The 21,913-nt window shown below is 38.1% G+C and overlaps 1 protein-coding gene across 7 annotated transcripts; it reads left to right on the top strand.

The window, feature by feature from the left end:
• The first annotated feature begins 450 nt into the window (after positions 1-450).
• inavab (innate immunity activator b) lies at positions 451-21,255 on the top strand. Of its 7 annotated transcripts, none has more exons than XM_085273746.1 (11): positions 451-737; positions 6,879-6,979; positions 9,285-9,362; positions 13,786-13,919; positions 15,856-15,978; positions 16,066-16,297; positions 16,383-16,436; positions 16,679-16,979; positions 17,636-17,791; positions 17,958-18,657; positions 18,960-21,254. In XM_085273746.1, the coding sequence occupies exons 3-11, from the start codon at positions 9,308-9,310 to the stop codon at positions 19,050-19,052; spliced, it is 1,848 nt and encodes a 615-aa protein (XP_085129872.1). In that variant the 5' UTR covers positions 451-737; positions 6,879-6,979; positions 9,285-9,307; the 3' UTR covers positions 19,053-21,254. The 7 variants fall into 7 exon arrangements, with proteins under 7 accessions (XP_085129872.1, XP_085129871.1, XP_085129868.1 ...); XM_085273745.1 differs by having other exon boundaries at positions 9,280-9,362; XM_085273742.1 differs by lacking the exon at positions 6,879-6,979 and having other exon boundaries at positions 17,639-17,791; positions 18,960-21,255.
• Positions 21,256-21,913: the final 658 nt, after the last annotated feature.

The following is a 21,913-nucleotide window of genomic DNA, read 5'->3' as shown; positions in this document are numbered from 1 at the left end:
CGTGGCTCGAAAACAACACGTAAATGTATGTGAATCATTGGTAACCATATTACCAATGATTTCCGGTATTTGCCAAAAAGCCATTGTCTGTATTTAAAGTGGTATAAATAACTTGTTTGGCAATAATATGTAAAACAAATGTTAAACGTATCCATCATGAATGATATCGAATCATCTTGAGCCACAAACAACATTTCTGTTGCAAGGTAGAAGCCGAAATCAGTTTTTGGCAAAGTGACTGTAATATATCCTTTATTTAAAAGCCACGTAGTAAATCCTGTTTATTTAGTCTATTTACCAATATAAGTAAAGACATTGCATATAAAAAAAACACAAATGGAAACACTGGAAATCAGTTTTTAGAAGATGATCACTTTTTGGCACAACGCGGTTACCATGGTATTTACTTGTTGTTGGCTCGTGTGCTAACTGTTTCCGACGGTACCTGAAGGCAGCTCGGCGTTCCTTTGCCTCAGTGAGCGCTCGGTGTATGCTTTCCAACAAAGTTAGCGGTTTGAGAACTCAGCTTCAGCTTAATGGTTGTTTTCCTGTTAATTCAAGCGGCTAGACTACACTGACGTAACGCTGGGACTCGATTCTGTTTTCTTCCACTCCTTTTTTTTTCACTGTAGCTAAAGTAAACTTCCAGCTCAAATCTGGGAGGCTGCGAGCCAATGGAGCGCAGATTGTATGGATGTAGATGAGGCATGCTGCTAGCAGGCTAACTAGCTACGAAGGTAAGAGCAAGAAAGCTAAGAATTATTATCTTACTTTAACTAGTTTTGTGAAGCATGTTGTTTATTTAGAACTGCTGAACCTAACTTAATGCTGGGTAACAGTGAGCCGAGGGTGAAAGTATTTTTGGGGAAGAGCTGACCACTGAAGCGAAGAAGTTCCTAAACTTTGAGAAACTCTAAAGATGAGGCCCAGCAAACTCCGTGCATCTGACTGAGCGAGTGGATGATACAGTCACACTCTCCTTTCTCAGTTAGATTTACTTTTATTTGTTTTTGTATTCAGTGTGTGTGTGTGTGTGTGTGTGTGTATAAACCAGTGATCCTGAAACACTAAGTATCACGGAGTCTGTTTATCTTCTTTTTTAAAATGTGAATTAATTTTTTATGTGATACTTATTTACTTTAAAAAGCTGTTTAAAAAAATATTGGTGTGTCAATTGTTTGCAAACGAGAAGTCAAGCTTGAAGGTGAACCATAAACTGTCTACAGATCCCTGACTGTACACAGAAGTTGTCGGATTGCAACATCCTCTTTGACTGGAAGAGTAAACATGTCTGATCATAAAATGCAAGCCTAATGAAGTACTTTTGCAAGCTTTTTGAAATGTGCACACAGTTTACAGAATTGTTAATACTAGGCATACTCCCAAGTTTGATGCTATTATGCTCCGATCCATGCAAAGGTTATCTCCTGTGCAGTCGTCCCATTGGTTAGTTTCTCATTTCACTTGATTGAAATTTTACCGCAGTCACACATTCCTCAGCATTGACCCAAGGGCAAAAGACAGAAGTGGCTTAACCCCTACTACTTCACTGACCCTCCAGTGCAGCAGTAATTACAAACTCATGCTGTGCCGCCCAGCATTGTTTAAACCCACATAAAACCTTAAAGTTTCCTGATGTGTCAGTCACCCCTAGTTGAGTGTTAGAGAATGAGTGTAAAATTTACTAAATGTGTGAGGCCATAAAAAACGTGTTTGGTATTTGGTGTAAATATAATATAACACTGGGATTTAAGAGATAAAGAAAACTGAAACAGAATATACTGTCATGGTAAAACCACCTTTACCAGAAGAAACACCTTTAATAGTGATAACTTGAAGTAACTTCAGGTTTCTGTATGACTCGCACCATTGAGGTTAGCAATGATCCATTTATATACAGCTCTCTTGTATCCCGCCACAGCGGTTCAATTGAGTTGAAGTCTGGACTTTGACTTTCACAAACACCTCCACAAACACCTCCACTAGACATTAGCTGTCAAGCACAGTGGCGGAGGGGTGATGATTTGGGCTTGTTTTGCCAAATAACTCCAAATAATCAAGGCGTCTAGCAGTCACCAAGTTGACCATGAACTCCTCTCTATACCAAAGTATTCTAGAGTAAATTATGAGCCCACCTGTCTGACAGCTGAAGCATGGTGAGCATTGCAGCAACACAGCAGCAAATCTATGTTAGAATGTTTGAAAAAGAAAAGAATCAAGGTTTTGCAGTGGTCCAATCAAAGTCCAGACTTCAAACCAATTTAATTAATCTAGCAGGACCTGGAGTGAGGAGAGCTGTACATAAGTGTGGGGGGGGGGGGACTCAATGAACGGAAGCCACGTTGTAAAGATTGCAAAGAAAAGTGGGCTAAAATTCCTCCGCAACGATGTGAGAGACTGATAGTCATAAAGAAACTAAAAGTAATTTCAGGTTACTGCTACTAAAGGTGCTTCTGCCAGCTACTGAATCGTGGGTTGAACTTCGTTTTTCCACACATTGCTTCTCAATTTTGATTTGGTTTTTGTTAAATAAATAATGACACTGTGTAATATGTCATTTGTTGCTGGTTGTTTTTACCTGCTAAGGGTATACGTTTTTCCCTCTTTAACCATAACTGTATACTCATCTTTTTAATTGTAGTTTTTAATGTGTTAGGCTTGTTCCCTCTCGGCCACAATTTTAATGCTTGGTTTGCATGTGATAAACAAATTGTTCAGTGATCAAATCAGGGACTTTTCTTCTGCCAAAGTGTGCATGTAGTGTTTTGTTTAGGGTTTTTTTTTTGTTTTTTTGTTTCTCACATGTACGTTAGTTTGTTGGAGTTTGAACCAACATGAAGCTTAAGTTGGCTGCAGGCAGTGAGAAGTGTGAAGGTTTGAAACAGGATTCTCTTCCTGTGCGTTTTATTTTTTTGATTTTCTTTTTTTTTTAGGGTTTGTGGTTTATTAGTGCAGCTTAAAAAGTGTTTCACTGGCACACATTTGTCTTAAGTTTTAAAGTATTGAGGACTGGCACTTAATAATTCTGCATTGGCAGCGGCGGTCTAGCCCATGCACTTATAAAAAGGACTCAAGAATATTTAAAGAATTTGTTTTGCCAGCTGCTATGTTTCCTTTACAAAGCCTGCTCTCTGTCTCTCTGGGACTTCTGGTTTATATAAACTACCCATGATGACATCCACCAACTGGCTACCATAACTCTGGATGCTGTGTGTTTGGTATCTTTGTGGGAAACAGTTTTACTAGTCATCACATCAAGCATGATGGACTTAAACACACTGTTGGTGGACAGCTGCGATGTGACTAATGCGCTTCTGACTGTGAAATGTTACACTATAATTGCATCTTTGACTAGTTGTTAAAATGTGGCTAAACATTTCTCATTTACAGCTTTCTCTCAGTTCCTCTTAACTGTAGTTTCTCAGATCAGTGCGGGGTATTATATGGGCTCAGACGGTCTTGGAAAACCTGTGAGAATCCTAGAATTTAACAGTAGCGTTTTACACGAGTACTTAAAAAAATATGAATTAATTTCTTGTATATGATTTGATGCTGTTTTGTTGTTGTTTTGTTTTTGTATAATGTGCTGCTGTATTGTACTAACAGGCGCTGGTAATAGGTAGGGATGCTTCATCACTACTAATTTGATCATTATTCTCATGGCATTATTTACTCATTAACTATGGATGCATTCATTTAACTTTATAACTGATCTTTGATTTTCCTTGAGCCTTAAATATTGTGTATTTTCAGTTAAGTGAGTAAATCTTAACTAAACATGCAATAGGGAAAAAGCCATTTCTATAAAGAAATGAGGTGCACACATATAAAGTAAAAGATGGGCGTACCCACTGTAGGTTTGACCAAAAAAAAAAAAATCTAAAGCCTCATATTAATAGATACTAAAATTAATATCCAATTAAGATCGCCATTTGCAGCTGTACAATTTCACCTCACTGCTGCTGGATGACAGACACAGGAATTTCAGTGATCAGTAAAGCTTCTGTTTCAACAACAGTGAAGTATTAAACTGTTATTAGAAATGTTAACCTGGCCTGTGCACACTTTATCCATTTAACTGTTAGCAATTGCCCGATAGCGACATTATCATCATGTTGTCATTGGGAACCTGGAGGGTTGCTTGCTGTGCAGAGCAGCGAGGAAATCAAAGTAGAAATAAAGAGTGAAATCCAGAGCAGAACAGCAGAATCAGACAGGTTTCATGCCTGAAGAGCGGAGCTGAGGATGTAAAAAGATGCAGACTGAGACAGAGCAATGTGAACGGTGGATGACAGGCTGCAGGCACATGTGGACAAGATGATTAACTTTGACTTTTTTTCCTTTACAATAATTTATTAAAATGTTTGTTATTTTGTTGTAGCCAGCTGTGAGGTCAGTTTTAAAATGCAGGCAGTGGCCGGTGGTTCAGTCTTTCACAGTGAACATAACACAACTAACACCACACTTTAAATGTTAGGTGTTGTGTTGTTTTCTGTACCTTTTTTTTCTAAGTAGGTTCTAAAATATATTTAACTTCATGATCTCTAATGAAGTTTTCCAATTTTAAAATGTAATCTTAAATACTAATTTTGTTCAATCTAACTTATAATTTGGATAATTAAACATTAAAAAATGAACACTTTCTAAATATCAGTTCATTCCTTCTGTTTTTGCTTAAGGGGAACAAAATCTTTGTCGTGATATTGAAAATGCTGTTGAGTGTCGAGTGTTTTCCTGTGTATCGGTATCGAGTTTGTAATTCTAGTATTGTGAAAACGCTAACCCTCTATGACATCAACCAGTGGTTTCTGAAGCCCTGTTTTAAAGCCTCGAGATGATGATGTCACTATTTTGGTGTTTTGAAAGCTGATTCGATGAGAAACCACACACTTATTGGCTTCTCAGTAAGTAAATAGCCAGGGGATTATTTATCCAAACTAAACTTCGTGCTTTATTCAGTATGACATGAAATTAGTGACTTAACCCATAAACTCATATGTTTACTGATGTTGGGGTGATGTTTTCCCATAGATGTCTATAGGAGTCAAGGTCACTGGTGGAAGTTAAAATGAATACATATTTAAGGGAATTCCATGTTGCCTTTACTTTGCAGACCTGGAAGCTATGCCCATGTTTAATACTGTTTATGAGTGCGCTTTGAAAAAGACAAAATCTCAGCTGACTGAAGTAGGTGGTAAGCACTGTTCCCAACTACAACCTTTATTTGCATTATTATTAGGTCAAACTAATGCATCTAATATAGCTTAATATAGTCATACAACTAATACATCTAGTGCTATAATAAACCATAAAAAAGGCTGTTGAACTCATATTTATTTAGCCTTAAAATAAATGGGATGGGCAAACTGTCAGAAAGACCTGTCTGATCAGTTGAGCCACATGAGAAACTAGATTTCCTGAAATTCCCATTTAGAAAACATTTGAAGTCTATTAGGCTGCATTACCTAATAGGCTTAAACCTTTTGATACTGCAGAAGAATTGTGTTTTAAAAATCATTTAGCTTTTGTTTTTGAAGGAGACACCAAATATCGTCTGTTTGTGTATGCAGTTTTCCACGTGAAAGGATAATTACCACTTATTTCTTAAACAGAAATCTATGCATTTTCCTGTTATTTCTGATCATTTGATATACAAAAATGTAGATTATACTTGATTAAATGAATCCTAAATGAGCAAAAGCATTTAAATGGGAGGAGGGTATTTTTCCTGGGTCTGAGGTGCTCAGAAATCTTCAGTGCAGAAAAACCCACCTAGTCAAAGGCAAACTTGAAAGTCTGACATGGCTTAGTATCTGTGAAATGTGTTGAGTAGTGCTCACAGTGTGAAGTCTTAAGTGTAGAAGTCACTGAACCAAAACCTTGCTGCTTTCTCGGTGCCATGTCATTTAAGATCTGATCCCCGAGTGTCTGGGAATTGCTGGACCTTTTTGCGGGTGTCTGAGCACCAACATTCCTGGAAAGCCAAACTGAATATTGAGATTCAGAATGAATGTGAACCATGCAAAGCAGGTGCTCTGTAAATCACGTGAACTATGCCAGTACCATTTGTTTCCCTCTTTTCAGTGCAGGAGGAAAGAGGTGGATGCAAAAAAGCCTCTGTATGGGTAGACCGGAAGTAGGTAGACAGGTGGGGGAAGTTTAAGGGGACACACGAAAATCTATGCTAGTAAAGTTTTAAATTCATGATTGCGTGTTGTTGTTGTTTTTCTCTGCTTTTAATCAACCAGGAGATGGCAGTAAACATGCACTGACTCTGGTGTTCTCATCTTTGGTCTGTACTACCTCAAACTCTCACAGTTATTAGGAATAGTTTATAATGATCATAGTGAGAAAATAGAAGCCCAACTCTGTGAGCGAGTCATTTAAATGCAGTTATGAAGTCATAGAGTCATTTAAACCAGATATGAGCTCTGTCCCACAAACAAATTTCCAGCCCTTAAACAAATCACAGTGAACCAGGATCTTTGACTGCTGCAATCCAGCTGCTGATAAGGATAAACTTACTAATAAATAATGAGCTCATGATTAATCTCTTCAATGACTTTGGTGCTAATTAATCTTTTGGTCTATAAAATGTGAGAACAGAAATTTGCAATCTTTTGAGCATGAAAATAGTATTTTTTTGCTTTTTTGTTTTGGCTAATAACAGTCTACCGTCTATTTTTTTTTTTTTTTTTTTTTTTTACAATTTGTTTATCAATGAATTAAAGTGTTATTGTCAGGGGGCCAATCGATATTGCATTTGTCATGAGACGCACGTTTCAGTCAAAGATGGCCCCACCCATCTGTAAGTGGACTGATAAGAGCATGAAGTGACTTGTAATTTCTCGGTGTGTTGGTCATTGTTGTTGACACAGTTTCAAGCTCACACAGGAGTCGAGTTATGTGATACCATCTCAAGTGTTCAGCCCTCGCTGTCCGAGGCCACACCTCTTCAGCAAGCAGCGCTTTCTTAGCGGTGAGTCTCTCGCTCCTGCCCAGATTCTGTGCGGCTCAGGTTTTGTGTATCGCCGTTCAAGTTGGGAATTCTGTTGGACACTTTTCACTGGTTGGATTTTTGAGTTTTCCATGAAGTAAAGTAAGTTTGTTTGTTTTTTGTTTTTTTGTCCTAATGACATTCTTCATAAAACCTACAAACGTCCATGTGCGTTAACTTGGATTAATGTAGAATATCTGTAATTGTACTATTAATGTGAATGCTTATACACAATGAAATTCTTTTACTGAAACTGTTAATTAGTTGTCCTCAAGGATGTAAAGTTGTTCAAAAAATATTACAAACAAGAAAAATATGTTTTACCGGCAGGTAAATCACACCAAACCAAATGCCTACCTGTAAACACTTGACAAGTTTCAGTTCGCTTGCAACTGAGAATGCAACTTCATCCATGCGTGGAGGATAGATGAGTGCAGATTATTTCCTGGGGATTTTAACTTGACTTCAACTTGCCAAGTGGGAAACGGAAAACTCAAAAATGCTCCAAGGCATATAACTGGACTCCCCAGATTTTAATGTAAAGGATATGCTTTGGTGTATTGTTGGAAATGAAAATCAACGTTGAATAATCATACCGTTGATTAAAATGTCTCAGAATAAAGCAGACTAATTGTTTCAGTAACTGAATTGTTTGTACTGACATTATTTGGGCTAATAGAATTAGTGGTGGCTGTTAAGGCTTCATTGAAAGAACATTGATTGATCAGTCCAGTGGTTCTGAAAGGGGCGTCTTTGGCATACTTTGCTATAAATCTTAAAGTTTTGCTGCATCATTTAAGTCCATTTCCACAGATTTGGACCATTAATGTGTATAAAATGAGAATGCTGTGTTCGTTGCTCCCTCCTTGGTTATCTCTGGGCTAGAAACTGATAAGATTGTGACACATCGCTTTAGTCTCGTTCACTTCTCTCAGGGTTGTAACGAGCTGTTCCTGCTGCTGTGCAGCGTTGTTTATTAGTCAAACAGCTAAATCAGTGTTAGGATTATGGAGATATCCTTGGCAAATCTTCTTCCCAGTAAGGGGTCTGTTTTGAGGCCCAATTAGAAGTGGGTTTATTTATCATTTTGACTTGCATGTACTTTAACAGTATGCAAGTGTAGTTAAAAACAAAAAACTGTTGTGTACTGTGTATGATTATGTTGGTCCAGACAGTCGCATGAAATTTGGTGGCACTCCTGACCTATGGATTTTAAAGATTGTGTCGGTGTATCTGCCAAAGATGTGTGGCTGCGTCTATTTATTTATTTATTTTAATTGCTTGGTTTGAGATGTCAGTGCTCAGTGATGAGGTGGCTTTTTACTGTTTTGCTGTAACTGTGCAAAAACACCTGGCAGTTATCTGTGATTCAGAGGTGTGGAGGTAACAGTCACAGGTTTGTGGATGTATGTCATGGTTATGTCATTTTTAGAATAGGATAAGATAATGGGATACTTTTATTTTTATTTAATTATTTTTGAAGATCTCTGCATGCTTCCTGGTGTTTACCCAATAGATCGACTAACATTAAACTGGTTCTTGTATGACATAGCTGACTTTACCTTGGGTAGTTGTTCCTTTGCTTTCTAGTCTTAGCTGAAGTTAACCAAGCCTCTGTGCTGGAATGCAACCACAGTGGCATTCCTCTGTTCACTCAGTTAATTATTAAACTTCCCAGTTTTTATTTGCCACCAGATGGATTTATAACTCATGCATTGTGAGCCAGCTATGACACGGAGTGAGTTAGTGGCAATCATGACATCAGAGCTTAACAAACAGGCCGTCACAGGAAACACCCTAGACTTGACAACACATATGTGTACTCATGCTACACAAACGTGTGCTGTGGAAGACTGTGACTACACCTGTCTAAGAGTTCAAAGAGGCAAGTCACACCTGAATCACTTAAGTAACAGGTCACAGATTACGTAATGGGCGGTCTTTGCGAAGCTTGTGTGTTAATGATGTTTTCCTTGGTTTTAGGTTTTTTGTTTGTTTTTAATTACGCTATTGGTTTTATTTGAAGCATAATGTCTAGTTATTTAGGATTATTCTCAGTTTTTTCTCCTTGCTGTTGGATTATCTTAGGTCGCAGGCTTTGTGAATAAACTCCCAAATTCTGTATCAAATTTGCCAACACTTGCTTTGTCCAATTCAGGGCTATGACACTAAAAAGAAAAAGGAAAAAAAGAGGCTGTCACTTTAAATTAAATGAAAATGAAATTCTTACTTACGTAACAGAAGGACATGGTATGTGACATTATCTTTTGCCTCCACTGAAGAACAGGAACAGGAAGACCATCTACTGACATGGAGGGGAACGGGGAGATCAGCGACACTGACAGCGGCATCATTCTTCATTCAGGTAAAAACAAACAAAAAATCAGTGTTTCAGCATTTATTTATTTTTAAATGTCATAGCACGCTTAGTAAAAAAAACTATGCACTCTAATCATTGCACATTGCAATATGATCATTACATTTGATATAGAGTTGAGATTTCAAACTGTTCCCCTGAGTCTGTGTCAGTATAGAACAGCTACAGGCAGGAGGAACAAACTGGGCAACTTTAACAACCTCAGATGCTTTCATTAATGTGAAAGTAGGAAGTAGAGTTAAGTGCTAGACAGAGATGACAGTTGTAACTCAGCATGAAAAAGCCATGTGAAAGACCACTTTTAATTTCTTCACCTTTTTTTTTGTTTCCTCGCATTTCAAAACAACTAACATACAAAGAAACTAATTTCAGTAATGACTCTTTGTTGTTCTGTCTTTTAGTTTTTCACTTGTTTTTTTGTTTTTTTTTACTTGAAGATGTCAAACCGTGTCCATTCTTTGAAATATTGTGGTTTAGTAACAATGCGAATACTTAAAACTATACAAAACTGTCAGTCAATTACAATCCACACAGCTTTATTTCCACAGGCTGAAGACTGAAAAGTCATCGGCCTCACTAACTGACTAACTAGTCCAGGGGTGTCAAACTCAAATACACAGTGGGCCAAAACTCAAAACTGGAACAAAGTCGCGGGCTAACGTTAATATTTATTGAAATATATTTATTCCTCCAGATATAAGAATGAATCTTTTCTTATGGACTCGAACACGTTTTGCTGAAAAACTGAATATGGAACAAGCAAAGCTTAATACTAAACAATATATATATTAGCTGTATAATACCAGTAGGCCAGCTCTAATAGTAATTTGGTTTGGCTTCGCGGGCCAAATGTAATTAGGCTGCGGGCCAAATTTGGCCCGCGGGCCAGAGTTTGACACCTATGAACTAGTCAGGTCGTACTCCTACATGTGTGTGACTACACTGAGCACTGATGTTCCCCTCATGTCCAGTTTGCTGGGCGAGGACCTGTAACACAAGAGTGCTTCGTTTGCAATTTATACGGCAGTAAACTACTTTTTTTTGTGGGGGGGGGGGGTAATTGAGAAATGCAAAAAGAATCATCTGATTTCAAAGGTAATGGACCTTTGCAGTAAGATGGAGTAAACTTTGTTTGACATACAAGGTCAGGATCTATGTCAATCTATGTCCATGCAAACTCCATGAATCCCCTCTTTTTAACGGTGTGTTTCGATCATTACCAGTGAACGGATGCAGAATTAAAGCACTTTGGAAGATTCTTTTGATACACCCTGTATTGCAGACAGTTAAAATAAGATCAACACTGTAACTACTGGAAAGTACGGTTGTTCTTGATTGCATCATTGCAATGATTCTCATCTGCGTCTTTGCTTGGTTTTTCCCATGCAGTGTGTCAATTATCAAAATGGTAATAGACTATTTCGATTTGAAACAGGCATTGAAACCCACATCTGACCTGTAAAGCATAAAGTCATTTTTCCCAGTAAAGCCTTGCTTTTGCCGTAAACGAGTGCTGAAACTGAGCAAACACATCAAACCAGATAAATTTATCACAGCACATGCTTTCAAGTCCCTCTTAGTAAAACCTAAAGTATATTGTATTTTTAAGCAACAGTGTCGATGATTTCTTGAGATCACTGCTAACTTAGCAAAACAGTATCCTTTTAGAAAATAACAGAATTCATCCAAACATGGACTTATACCCTGGTAGCAGAAAAATCAGTTATGTTCTCGATAAAATAATCTCCACTAACTTTTCACTTTTAAGAAGTCATTCCTTCCCATTCAAGGTCAGGTAGATGTTATCTACCAAGTTAAACAAACAACAGGATGAAATCAGTGCAGCAGAGACCATAGTTTTCATTCTTCCCATTCATGGAAACCTTTTGCTGCCTACAACCTACACAATGCAACTGCTGCTGACACTTGGGTCAGAAATTTGGACGGTATGCTTGTAGTAGCCATTGTATTCAGAGATGTAAACAGAGATGAGGAATAGCTAAAAGAGGTTATGTCTGCCTAACTCTATAACCACTTTTTTGTTTTATTTACACATGAAAGCATCTTATTTCAGTTGTTACAGTTCCATAACTTTAGGGTCAATTCAAACAACTTTGTGAGTTTTGAAATATAAGTAATGCCCCTTAGGAGGACATAATGAGATGTAAAAACATTTTCACTTGTCAAGATCTAATAATATCTTGTAACAGTGAGTAAATAGACATTTTTGTTATTGAACAACTTTAATAAATATCCAGCTACAGCTTTCATGAATTTGGTGCAGTAGGAATGAAGTCCAACAATGCAGCGCACATACTGATCATAGCAGAGCAGGGCGAGTTGCTTGTTGGTCACAAATGCAGGGTGGAAGAGGTTAAACAATTTGCCTGCCCAAAGGCGCAACTGGGCATTTTAAGTTCAGCCCTGGTAAACATGCGGGTCTTTGTATTCTGTCATTTTTGGGGGAAGGATTGCCACAGTTTACTTCAGGGTGTCAGTAAAGTTGCCTCTCCACTTTGGTTATCTTCCTCACAGTATCATATAATTAACGGCAAACATTAGCTGTTTTGTTTTTGCACACACATTAGTTTCTGCTGATTTGCTGTGGCCCCTCTGAAATTCCTCACGCCCTAATTGAGCCGCATGATCTTTGTTCTATACAATGAAAAAATGTCACACCAGAAAGAAAAGGGTGATTATGACTGTGAGGAAGAGGAATTTCTCAGCCTATTGTAGTGCTGTCACTCTTTTTTTCTTTTCTTTTTTCTCCTGTCGCGCCTCATATGTTTGTCAGTACCTGCAGGGATTCTGTTAATAATCTCTGAAGGTATGTGGTGCTTAATGGATGATGCCTGAAACCACTCCCATAAGCCGGAGACCTAATGGCATTAGTCACCAAGGCTACAGACAGCACCAGTCGAACGCTCGCGTTGTTTATAGTTACAGAGAAGCTGACGGTTATTTTTCTTCAGTGTTACTAATTAAAACAGCAGATAAAACAAAGGATTCGTTCTTCTGTCCACTGTTATTGTTGCTTTTAGTTTCAGTGGCCTCCATTGTTAATCTGCTTCAATGATATGACTGAATAGATTTACAGACATAAAAGTATACATCATAAACAACCCTTTTATATACACACCAGGAAAAAAACTAGATTTAAACGGCACAGTACAGATAAAATATGTGAGTACAATTGAATTTGTATCTCCATAGTAGTCTGACTTCTCTGTAAGTATGACATTGAATGATTTTTAGTGTCTTTAATCAGTTTCTTGTTTTTGTGGTGAATTTCTTTTAAGATCCAGGCATTTTTGTGCACACAGAGTTGTCACTTTAGCACAACACATTTCAGAAGCAAAATGAGGATGGTGCTGAAACCACACATCTGCAACACAATGTCAACAGAAACTGAGCATGTTAAGCTTCACAAAGGCGGGAGTTGTTGCAGGACTCTTCTTTGGAATCGAATCAAATTTGTCTTGGTTCAGCCAATGAACCAGCAACGTGTATGTGCTTTGGTATCTTTAAGAAGAGCTGACTGTTTTTTGTATTTACCTTTATGAGTGATGTCAAATATCAGGTGAAAATAATTAAATATTGTGTGTTTTAGACGATTCACTGCTTTTCATCTATTTTCCTTTAGTTTATTTGGACAGGTTTATTTGAGTTCTTTAGCCATCCATCCATCCATCCATTCATTTTCTGCTGTTATTCCGTTTTGGGGTCACAGGCCCACCACATTTTATGAAATTAAATTCAAGATGTTTTAAAAGTTGGAGGCTGACTCATCAGGCTGTGAATCTTATGGCTGTCCCTGTTTGACCTCCATTGGAGTTGGACAGTAGCATGCTTAGATGTTTCTTTAGCTCTGAAGTTTACTATTCCTCTCCCTGCATATGTGTGTAATTATTGTACATGTTGTGTAACCGCTGTTAAGATTTCAAATCTCGGTCTAAGATTTCAAATCTCATTTTTCTCGGGTGTTCTTGGTAGTGTTTCTGTCATCTTGCTGATACACAATGACAATCATCACTGAGTTTCTGCTTAAGTTACAGTTGTCACAGGTGCTTTTAATTACTTTTTTTTCTTTTGGATTTAAGTGTCATTGGAGATTTAAGCTTTTGCTTTACCTTGTAAAGTCTTAACCATCAAGTAACTGACAGAAAATTATTTTTCTTTGAAAGTGGAGTGTTTATTGAACCTTTTAACACATTTTTCTAAAAAAAAAAAAAAAAGAAATTAAATATATCTCAGATTTTTCTGGGGGGAAAAAATCACATCGATGATGCTGAGGTCCCAAAAACACATGCATCAAATATAATATATTTTGTATTTATTATGTATTTAAATAAAGAAATACATGAATGTCACATCATCTCAGATTTGTTCATATGCTCCTTTGCTATTGCAGGGTCTGACAGCCCAACAACCCACACAAAGGATGTGACCACACACACACGGGCCATAAAGATCAAACACCAGGAGCTCCAAGAGAAGTTAGAGATGTGCATACATGAGCTGAGGAAACTGTGCATCCGAGAAGCTGTAAGTAACGCTTACTCCACTGGTCATCCACAGATCAACCGTTTAAAACCTGGCGAGGCTGCATATCACAATGAAACATGTCACAGAACAAATGAGTCACATCTAATTCATCTCTTCATTAAAGTCTTAATGGTTTAAGTAGATCTACACAAAGTAAAGACAATTGTTAGGAAATTAAGCAAGCTGTCACAAGTACAGCTTTTGCTCACACTGGAAGCACACTGCAGATGATTCAGCCTCCGTTTATGAAGGATTAAAGTGGTGGGGCAGTTTTCTTGTTATGTTTTCGTGTTAAGTGACCTGCAGGAGGGACATTTCGTGTTTGTTTAATGACAATATTGGTAGCACAAGTGGATGCACAAATATGTATGAATGCAAAGTGACTGAGGATGGGACGCTAATGCGAAATCACAGGACAGTCATAGGTTGCAGTTTTTACATGCTCCATTTCCAAATCAACCCTTCCATCCTTTTTAATCACTTATCTAATACATGGTTGCAGATGAGCTGGAACTGATCAACAGTCACCTCTGGTTTTAAAACCAGAGCGACGGGCAGTTAGGAGACCCTGGTTAGAGGATCACAGCTAGTTTTTGTTAGCAGCCTAGCTGCTATATTTTGCACCAGTTGGAAATAATCTATGAAGGACTGAGAGATGCAAAATTGAAAAGTGAATTGCAATAATCAAGGCAGGAGAATATTAAAGTGTGAACTAAAAGTTCCAGGAGATTGAATGACAGTAAAGGTTTGATTTTGTTTTTGTTTTTTTGTGAGTTGAAGTAAACAAGATCTGGTACACTCTGGTCAGGTCTCCAGTCCATCACAGAGAATTTTCAAATCACAGGAAAAGATATGAAATTTTAGCCGATTTCAAAAGTGAGTCATTCAAAATAGTTCAGTGCCGCAGTGAGACTGAGACGTCATCTCAGCTATTCTCTCTTTTCCTTTTAGGCCATTTAAAAGGAATAAGGCCAACACCAATTCTAACTAATGCATTTTCAAGGTTATCTCCGTTATCCATCGTACCTGTTCTGTTATCCCATTTCCTTTCAGATAGACCGTGGAGAGAAATCAGTCCATGTAATGTGGCTGTAGTGTATGAATGCATTATAGCTGTTAAAGACTTTTAAGCAGTTTCAGCCTCAGTTTGGATCCAGCATGAGACTTTTTTTCACGTCGTTATTTTTTCACGTCGTTATTTTTCATGTTAAGTCTTTTCTCTTTTCTATGAAATGAAATCTAGAAATTTCCCAACTGGACACACAGATTCAGGCATGTTCATGACGTGCATGGGTGCTCCGGGGTAAAATCCCAGGCCAGATCATTCTTTCCTGCTGACACTTGGGCAAGGCAGTCCTGTTGGGACATGCTCTAGGCGAACTAATGAGAGTCATGATACCTCTCCCAGAACTCGGTGACAAAAGAATAAGTAAGCTCATTGGCTACACGTGAGATTTTGTCTGTCTGTAAAGGCGGTTGACTTTGAGTAACTCAAAGTACGAGCCTCTTTTGTCTGATCTTTAATGAAATCGGAAACAGTGCTTTGCTTTTCTCTGGGTTCAGTGAAGACACGGGTACTTAATACAGTGGGAAAGTGAAACCCAAAGAATGTGTTGTGAAAGAAAATCTCTGCAAATGCAAAATTGTGCAACCACGTCTCTGCACCTATAAGTCTGAACATGTAAAGAGATAAGAGGTAGATACTTGTTCACCATTTCAGAACTACAACATGGAGATGGTTGAGTAAACTGAATGGGGAAAAAAAACTGCCAGGAACAAAACTGAAGAGATTTATTGGTGTTGATTTTTAAAAGAAGCCTTGTTTTGATTGACCATTTAACCAAGCTTCTGTGTATCCTTATAAAAATAAACTTTCATTCATGCTGAGATGTTGCTTTAGGGACATTTGGATTTTAATTAGTTACATATTGTTTAGGAGCTGACGGGCCGGCTGTCAGAAGATTATCCTCTGCAGCCAGGAGAGAAGGCCCCGCAGGTTCACCGCCGCGTTGGAGCTGCGTTTAAACTTGACGAACTCAAAATCCCTCGAGGAGCAGAGGTATAAGCCAAATTTGGAGACTGCACAATGGAATAGTGTCCTCTTGTTGTTGTCTGTCTCTCTGCTAAACTGCCGTAACCTTTGCAGGATTCAAAATTGAGTTCAGTCGACGCTTCTCTAGCGCTTCAGATGAAGATATATGAAGCTGCACGGAAGCTCTGTGAAGAGGAAAACTTGAGCAAGTCTGTGAGGAAGAGCCGCCTGCAGCAGTGCAAAAGAGAGGAGAAGAAACTCGAGCATCTACAAGAGACGGCCTTCAGCCTTCGACTGGAGCATGGCCGATCATCACCACTCCCTGCCCTCAGTGTTACGCAACAAGGTAAGGTGACAATTCAAATCATAACGGCTCTTCATAGAAATGTTTAATTTTAATACTGAGTGTCTTTCGGTTTTGTTTTTTTTAGATCTTGGCACATCTGATGACAGCTCTCTATCTGATTCTGTTGTGCAAGATGAAGGTAAGGTTTTTGCTTATTTCTTTGAAAGCACTTTTTTCCTTCTTTCATTTTCTTTGGTTTAAAACCCTCACAGAGTTTATTAGATGACTAGTTAACCACAGAAACTTCACGAGAATTCAAATGTTTCCTAAATAGTGTCATTCACAAAGGTAGAGAGTCTGTGGTGACAATAAATGTTATCCATGCAAAATTCTTTACCATGCGCATCATTTGTGGGGGGGGTTTGTTCTGTTTTTTCCTAGAAGTCACAAGTCAGTCTTCACAGCCTTCTTCAGGACTCCCTTATCCAGCAGAGACGGATCCTCCCCAGCTGCTCCCTCTGTCCACGCAGTCTTGCGTGGATGGCGCCTACATTTCTCCATGTGTGACTCCGCAGTCCCTGCAGCTGAACCTGAGTCACTCTCCCCATCCAAGCGTTGACTTGAGCTTTACCTCGAGGCCAGCGTATGACCTTCCTCCCATCGAGCACTCCCCATGGACCGAGTCAAGTCTTGACCAGCCCTACCAGAAGAGCAAGAAGTCGCACTCGTCCGTCAAGATGAGGTAACCCAGGCTATCCATTATAACTCCTTTCCTGTTTATCAAGTTGTGAGGATTGGAATTGGAAACACAAATTATGATTTGTGATGTTATGTAAACGAACGTTGGATTCTTTGGAAGGAATCCAGTTGGATTTTTTCCAAAGAACCCGACGACCAAATGAGATTTAAAAAAACAAAAAAACATCCTTTCACTTCTAAAATCTAAAAGGAAACTGTTAATTAACACGTTAACAGTGTAAGAAATTCCTTTACTTCAAAACAGGTCATCTTCATCTACTTTAGAGAAGCCATTTTTAAAAAGTAACCTTGTTTTCACTACAACCATTAATGCTCTGAATTAAATAGAACATGTCAATACTGCCATTTGTTTTTGCAGCAGTCAGTGTGCAGAGCCAACTGTAACTCTTTACATAATTATATATAGAAACTCCTGCCCCTGATAATGTGTATTCTTCTATTTGTTTTCATTTCTAAAAGGAACAATTGCTGTTTGCCACAGTATTAAATCACTCAATGTTTGACATGTCAAAATGCATTTATCAAAGTGTGTGTGCGTGTATATGTCCACACTGTCCACCCTTCATGTAGTACCCACATTAACCATTCATAAGATATATTGTTATATTAATTAATTACTCTCCTATGTTGTGTGTTCAGCAGCCCAGCCAAACCTGAGTCTTTGCCACCCTTGGAAGCTTGTTTAGCACAGTTGGCTCTGCCTGTTCAACTTTCCCATCTAAAGCTGAGTCGCACCCAGTCAAACAGTACACCCTCCACCCCAGAGATGCGAGTGCACAGACAGCTCTCCCTCAGGTAGCTATACCTCACACACATCTGCATGTTGAAATTGCACCCTGTGTGGTGCTCCTTTACAGAATGGATTATTTAAGAATATAGTTAAAGTTATTTAAGCCTCACGCAGTTTCTTTGCAAAGTAGCTTTGTTATTGTGTTTGTTATAATTATTGTGGTTTGCACAGGCTGTCCTCTCCTGACTCTGCATTTGAAAAGGAGCGCGGTCGCCCCCGAGGCCCGAGGAGGCGACTGACCGAATACTCAATAACTTTACCAGAGACTCCATCTCCTACACTGAACTACAGAAGCCATGCTAGCTCTGAGGACAGCAACTCTGAAAACTCGTTTCCTTCTTACAATAGCTCCCCGTGTCGGGAATTGACCGGTGATTTGCCCAAACAATTTCCATCTGCATTCCTGCTCCCCAGCCCAGTTGGCAGCTATGGACCTCAAGCTTTCCCGCATGCTGGCTTTTACCGTAATCCCCGGCAGCAGCCCAGTCCTGGTATTCCAAAAGCCTATTACAATGAAGAACTGATCTACAATGAGATGGATATACCACGGAGCTATTTCCCCCAGCAAGCTCCTTGTTCCTCGAATAGATATGATTATAGATATAAAGACACTGCAGTACCTCACCAGCGAGTACAGAGGCCTTTTGCTCCTGATATTAGAATCACCCCGCCAGCAAATTGGGACCATCCACACTGCCACGCTAATGGTCTCCCACGACAAGCAGTGAACGAACAGCTAAAGTCGTGGCACAGACGCAGTCAGCAAAGAGCGCCCAGGTCTCGTTCCCTTGACAGACAGGGAGCAGTGCGGATGAAAAACGTGTTTGTCGGAGAGTCGCCCTGCTACCAAACTCAGCAGTACCATGAGCAGGTAAATGAGCTAAGCTTATTCTTGTTTTCAAAGCATTTCATTCTGCTTTCTTTAATAGAGTCATAAGTAGGTGAGAAATTGAACAATACGTAAATGCTGATATGATACAGACAAAATGTTTGCATTGTGATGATCTGACACAGTAACACTGTTCACCTGTCTCAGTTTTTAAATGCTGGCAGCTGTTTGAAGTGAAAGTGAACAATTACTTTGTGTTGCTGCGACAGGGAGAATACGCTGCTTTTCACTGCTGTACGTACGTCTCAACATGTTCATCTTTTCTTTCTGTTGATCATTTCCAGGTTATTCAGAGAGGAACTCTCCACAGAGCTGTAGAGGGTGCTCAAGGCCGCTGGTTTGGAGAGGACGCCTCTCACTTTTACAGCCAAGTATAAAGAGAAGAAACTTGGATGCCAAACTTAACTCTGTTAATGTAAAGGCAGCATATTTTCCCATTATACCAAAGTGAGATAGAAAATTGATATAGAGGAATTTTTTATTTCTAAAAGGACTTCTCATGAAAGTTTTTGTTATCCTGGAGTAAAAAATTGGAGCGTCTTACAAAACAATGTTACATGGCACAGCACTAACTATAGTTTCCAGGTTACCATAAATCAGACATCCTCAGAAATGTGAGTGCAGTGTTTGTTTGATTTTCTTTGTTTTTTGGCCATTTTAATATTTATAGGTTAAGCATTGATCTGAATGCCAGTGAATCACTATTAATGAAGCAGCCAGCTAAATTTAGGTCAATCCATTGATTAAACCTTGCAGGTTTCTTATCATTCCTTCACATCTGAAGCAATCGAACAAAATGAAAAATGGAGGAAGAGATGACATGAGATCCTACAAAGAATCAGCTACCAAAATGTGCATAGTGTAGTCAGATGTAAAGTTGTATTAGAAATGAATCTGGGATGAATTGATAATGCCAGATTGGTATTGAACTACCTTAGGTACTTTAGATCCACACTAACATGTTTTTGTTTTAAAACACAATGGATGTGCGTCCTGCATCTATAACATGCAGAATTAAACAGGGTTAAAAAAATAATGCTTTATGGTGCCTTAAATGCAGTAATGTGGACATGATGTATAAATGTATTTAAAACAAGAAAATACACGTGTTAGCACGGCCTTAATGTAACATAGATGTGGTTATCTCTAGCTTAAAACAAACCAAATAATTAATCATTTTGAGAAATGTACCCCCAGACAGAGAAACTAAGTTTCTGCTGTTTGCTAGTTGGAAAACTAATATACTCATTTTCATTCTACCTGTATGAAGGAAAGGAGTCTACCGTCAAAATAATGTAAATTAGCAACACATCCTTTAATTGTGTGTTTGGGTTGTTGTTGCTTTTTTTTTTATCATGATGCCTGAGATTAATGAAGTCACAGTTTTACTGAACTTGTGCTGCTTTATTTCAAGATCCCAGGTTTGACCTCTTTATCACATACTTATGCAGGCAAATTTGTCTCAGTGTTATACTTGTTACAACTGGCACAGCTACAGAAACATTTGACTTGAATTAACAGACTTAATCAGCTAGTTGAAACTAGACACTAACTCATCCATGTGGGATGGTGGCAAATTGAGCAGAGGCTTGAGGCTTGGCAGCTATTAGTGTGCCAAATTGTAATGTTTTGAACTTATCCGTGCCTTTACCTGCGTCTGAGAGAGCAGCTCACTAACCTTTCTGTTAGCAGCAGTAATAGTTTGACACTGAGGTAGACACAAACACTCCAAGCCCACCACTCTCAACCAAACAAACTTCAAATAATAGATATTTGAGAATCCGAGTCATGTAGAGCGAATTCAGCTACAGATACACACTGACTGGTCTCTCACAGTAATCTATTTATCTTAATTTATTGTGATTTGCACCACTGGACCTGTGAAAAGTCAGACTTGAAATTAAATAAAATATGGACCAGAGTTTGCAAAACGAATCAGGTGTCTAGTTTACAAAAAGAAAAACAGACCACAATCATGTTACCCTTTGTGTCTCTTTTTTTACTGTCTTTTTTATTTATCATTTACAGTAGTTTAAGTGGAGTTATTGTGTTATGTTGCTGTTTTAAAAAGAAATCTGTGAAAGTGTTTTCCCTGTGGAGATAAATAAAGATTATTGTTTGAGTATTGTTGAGTTTAATTAGCTTATATTGTGTGTTGTGACGGAATCTTTGTAATACAAATACTTCCTGAAGACATTCTGACATGTCAAGGTAGAAAAAAATTGATGTAAATGTACGCAATTATGGCCATATCGTTGCTTGAATTATTAATTTTCAAGATGCTGGCTCACTATCACACTCTCTGGTCGTCCTCGGACACAACTGATCATGTGCCTTTTGTGCCATTTACCTTTGAAAGAGCAAGGATGGCATACGATCATACAAAATATGACTGAGAAATAAGAAGAGGAGCTAACAAAATATTAATTATGAAGTTAAGTGTTTTGGTTTTACATTTAGAGTAAATGTGCTGATGCTAGAATTTTTATATAAACTTCACAAATACAGAAAACGATGTGAGATGAAGTAACACACTACTTAGTCATTTATGATTAAAGACATCCTCATTAATGTGAGTGGAATGTTTTTGTTTTTCTTTGTTTTTTGGACACTTTAATATTTACAGGTTAAGCATTGATCTGAATACCAGTTACTATTAATTACTATTAACATTAATTATTATTAACATTGAAGGGAGAAACCCAATTTGATAAACTGTAAATAGAAAATTTTGCATTAATATTTGAGACATTACCCATAACAGCAGGTGTTTTATATCTGAGATGGTAAAAAAAAAAATATTACCATGTATATTCTTAGTGTTTCCAAAAAGCTGCACAAGTCTACTTTTAATCCCTCTGTCATAAAAGGCTGATGGGTTATTATCATCACCGCCTGGCAGGCGGCGTGGACACCCACATTTGTGGACATGATAACTGGTAAACGAGGCAACGTTAGGATTTTTAAATTGCTACTGTAGATGCAATAACTGAAAATTACAATTTTGGTTAATTGAAATAAAAATAGATACTGACCAATATTGTACACACAAATTATACAGAAATGTCCTTATATTTAGTGTTTGACACAACACTTCAAAAAGTGTTGTACAAACAATAATAAAATCCTTCCAAAGTGGAATAATTATAAAGAGTTAAATTATTGCTGAAACGAATAAATGGCTAAACTCAAAACAAAAGCTAATTAGAAGAAACGAAAGTGTAATAGTTATACACGA

Source organism: Mchenga conophoros, linkage group LG5 (assembly GCF_057382185.1).
Source record: "Mchenga conophoros isolate Kocher_MC1m ecotype Shallow Benthic linkage group LG5, M_conophoros_male_GT1.1, whole genome shotgun sequence".
Lineage (NCBI taxonomy): Eukaryota > Metazoa > Chordata > Actinopteri > Cichliformes > Cichlidae > Mchenga > Mchenga conophoros.
The sequence above is the reverse complement of the archived record's forward strand: the minus strand, read 5'-3'. Positions and strand labels throughout refer to the sequence as shown.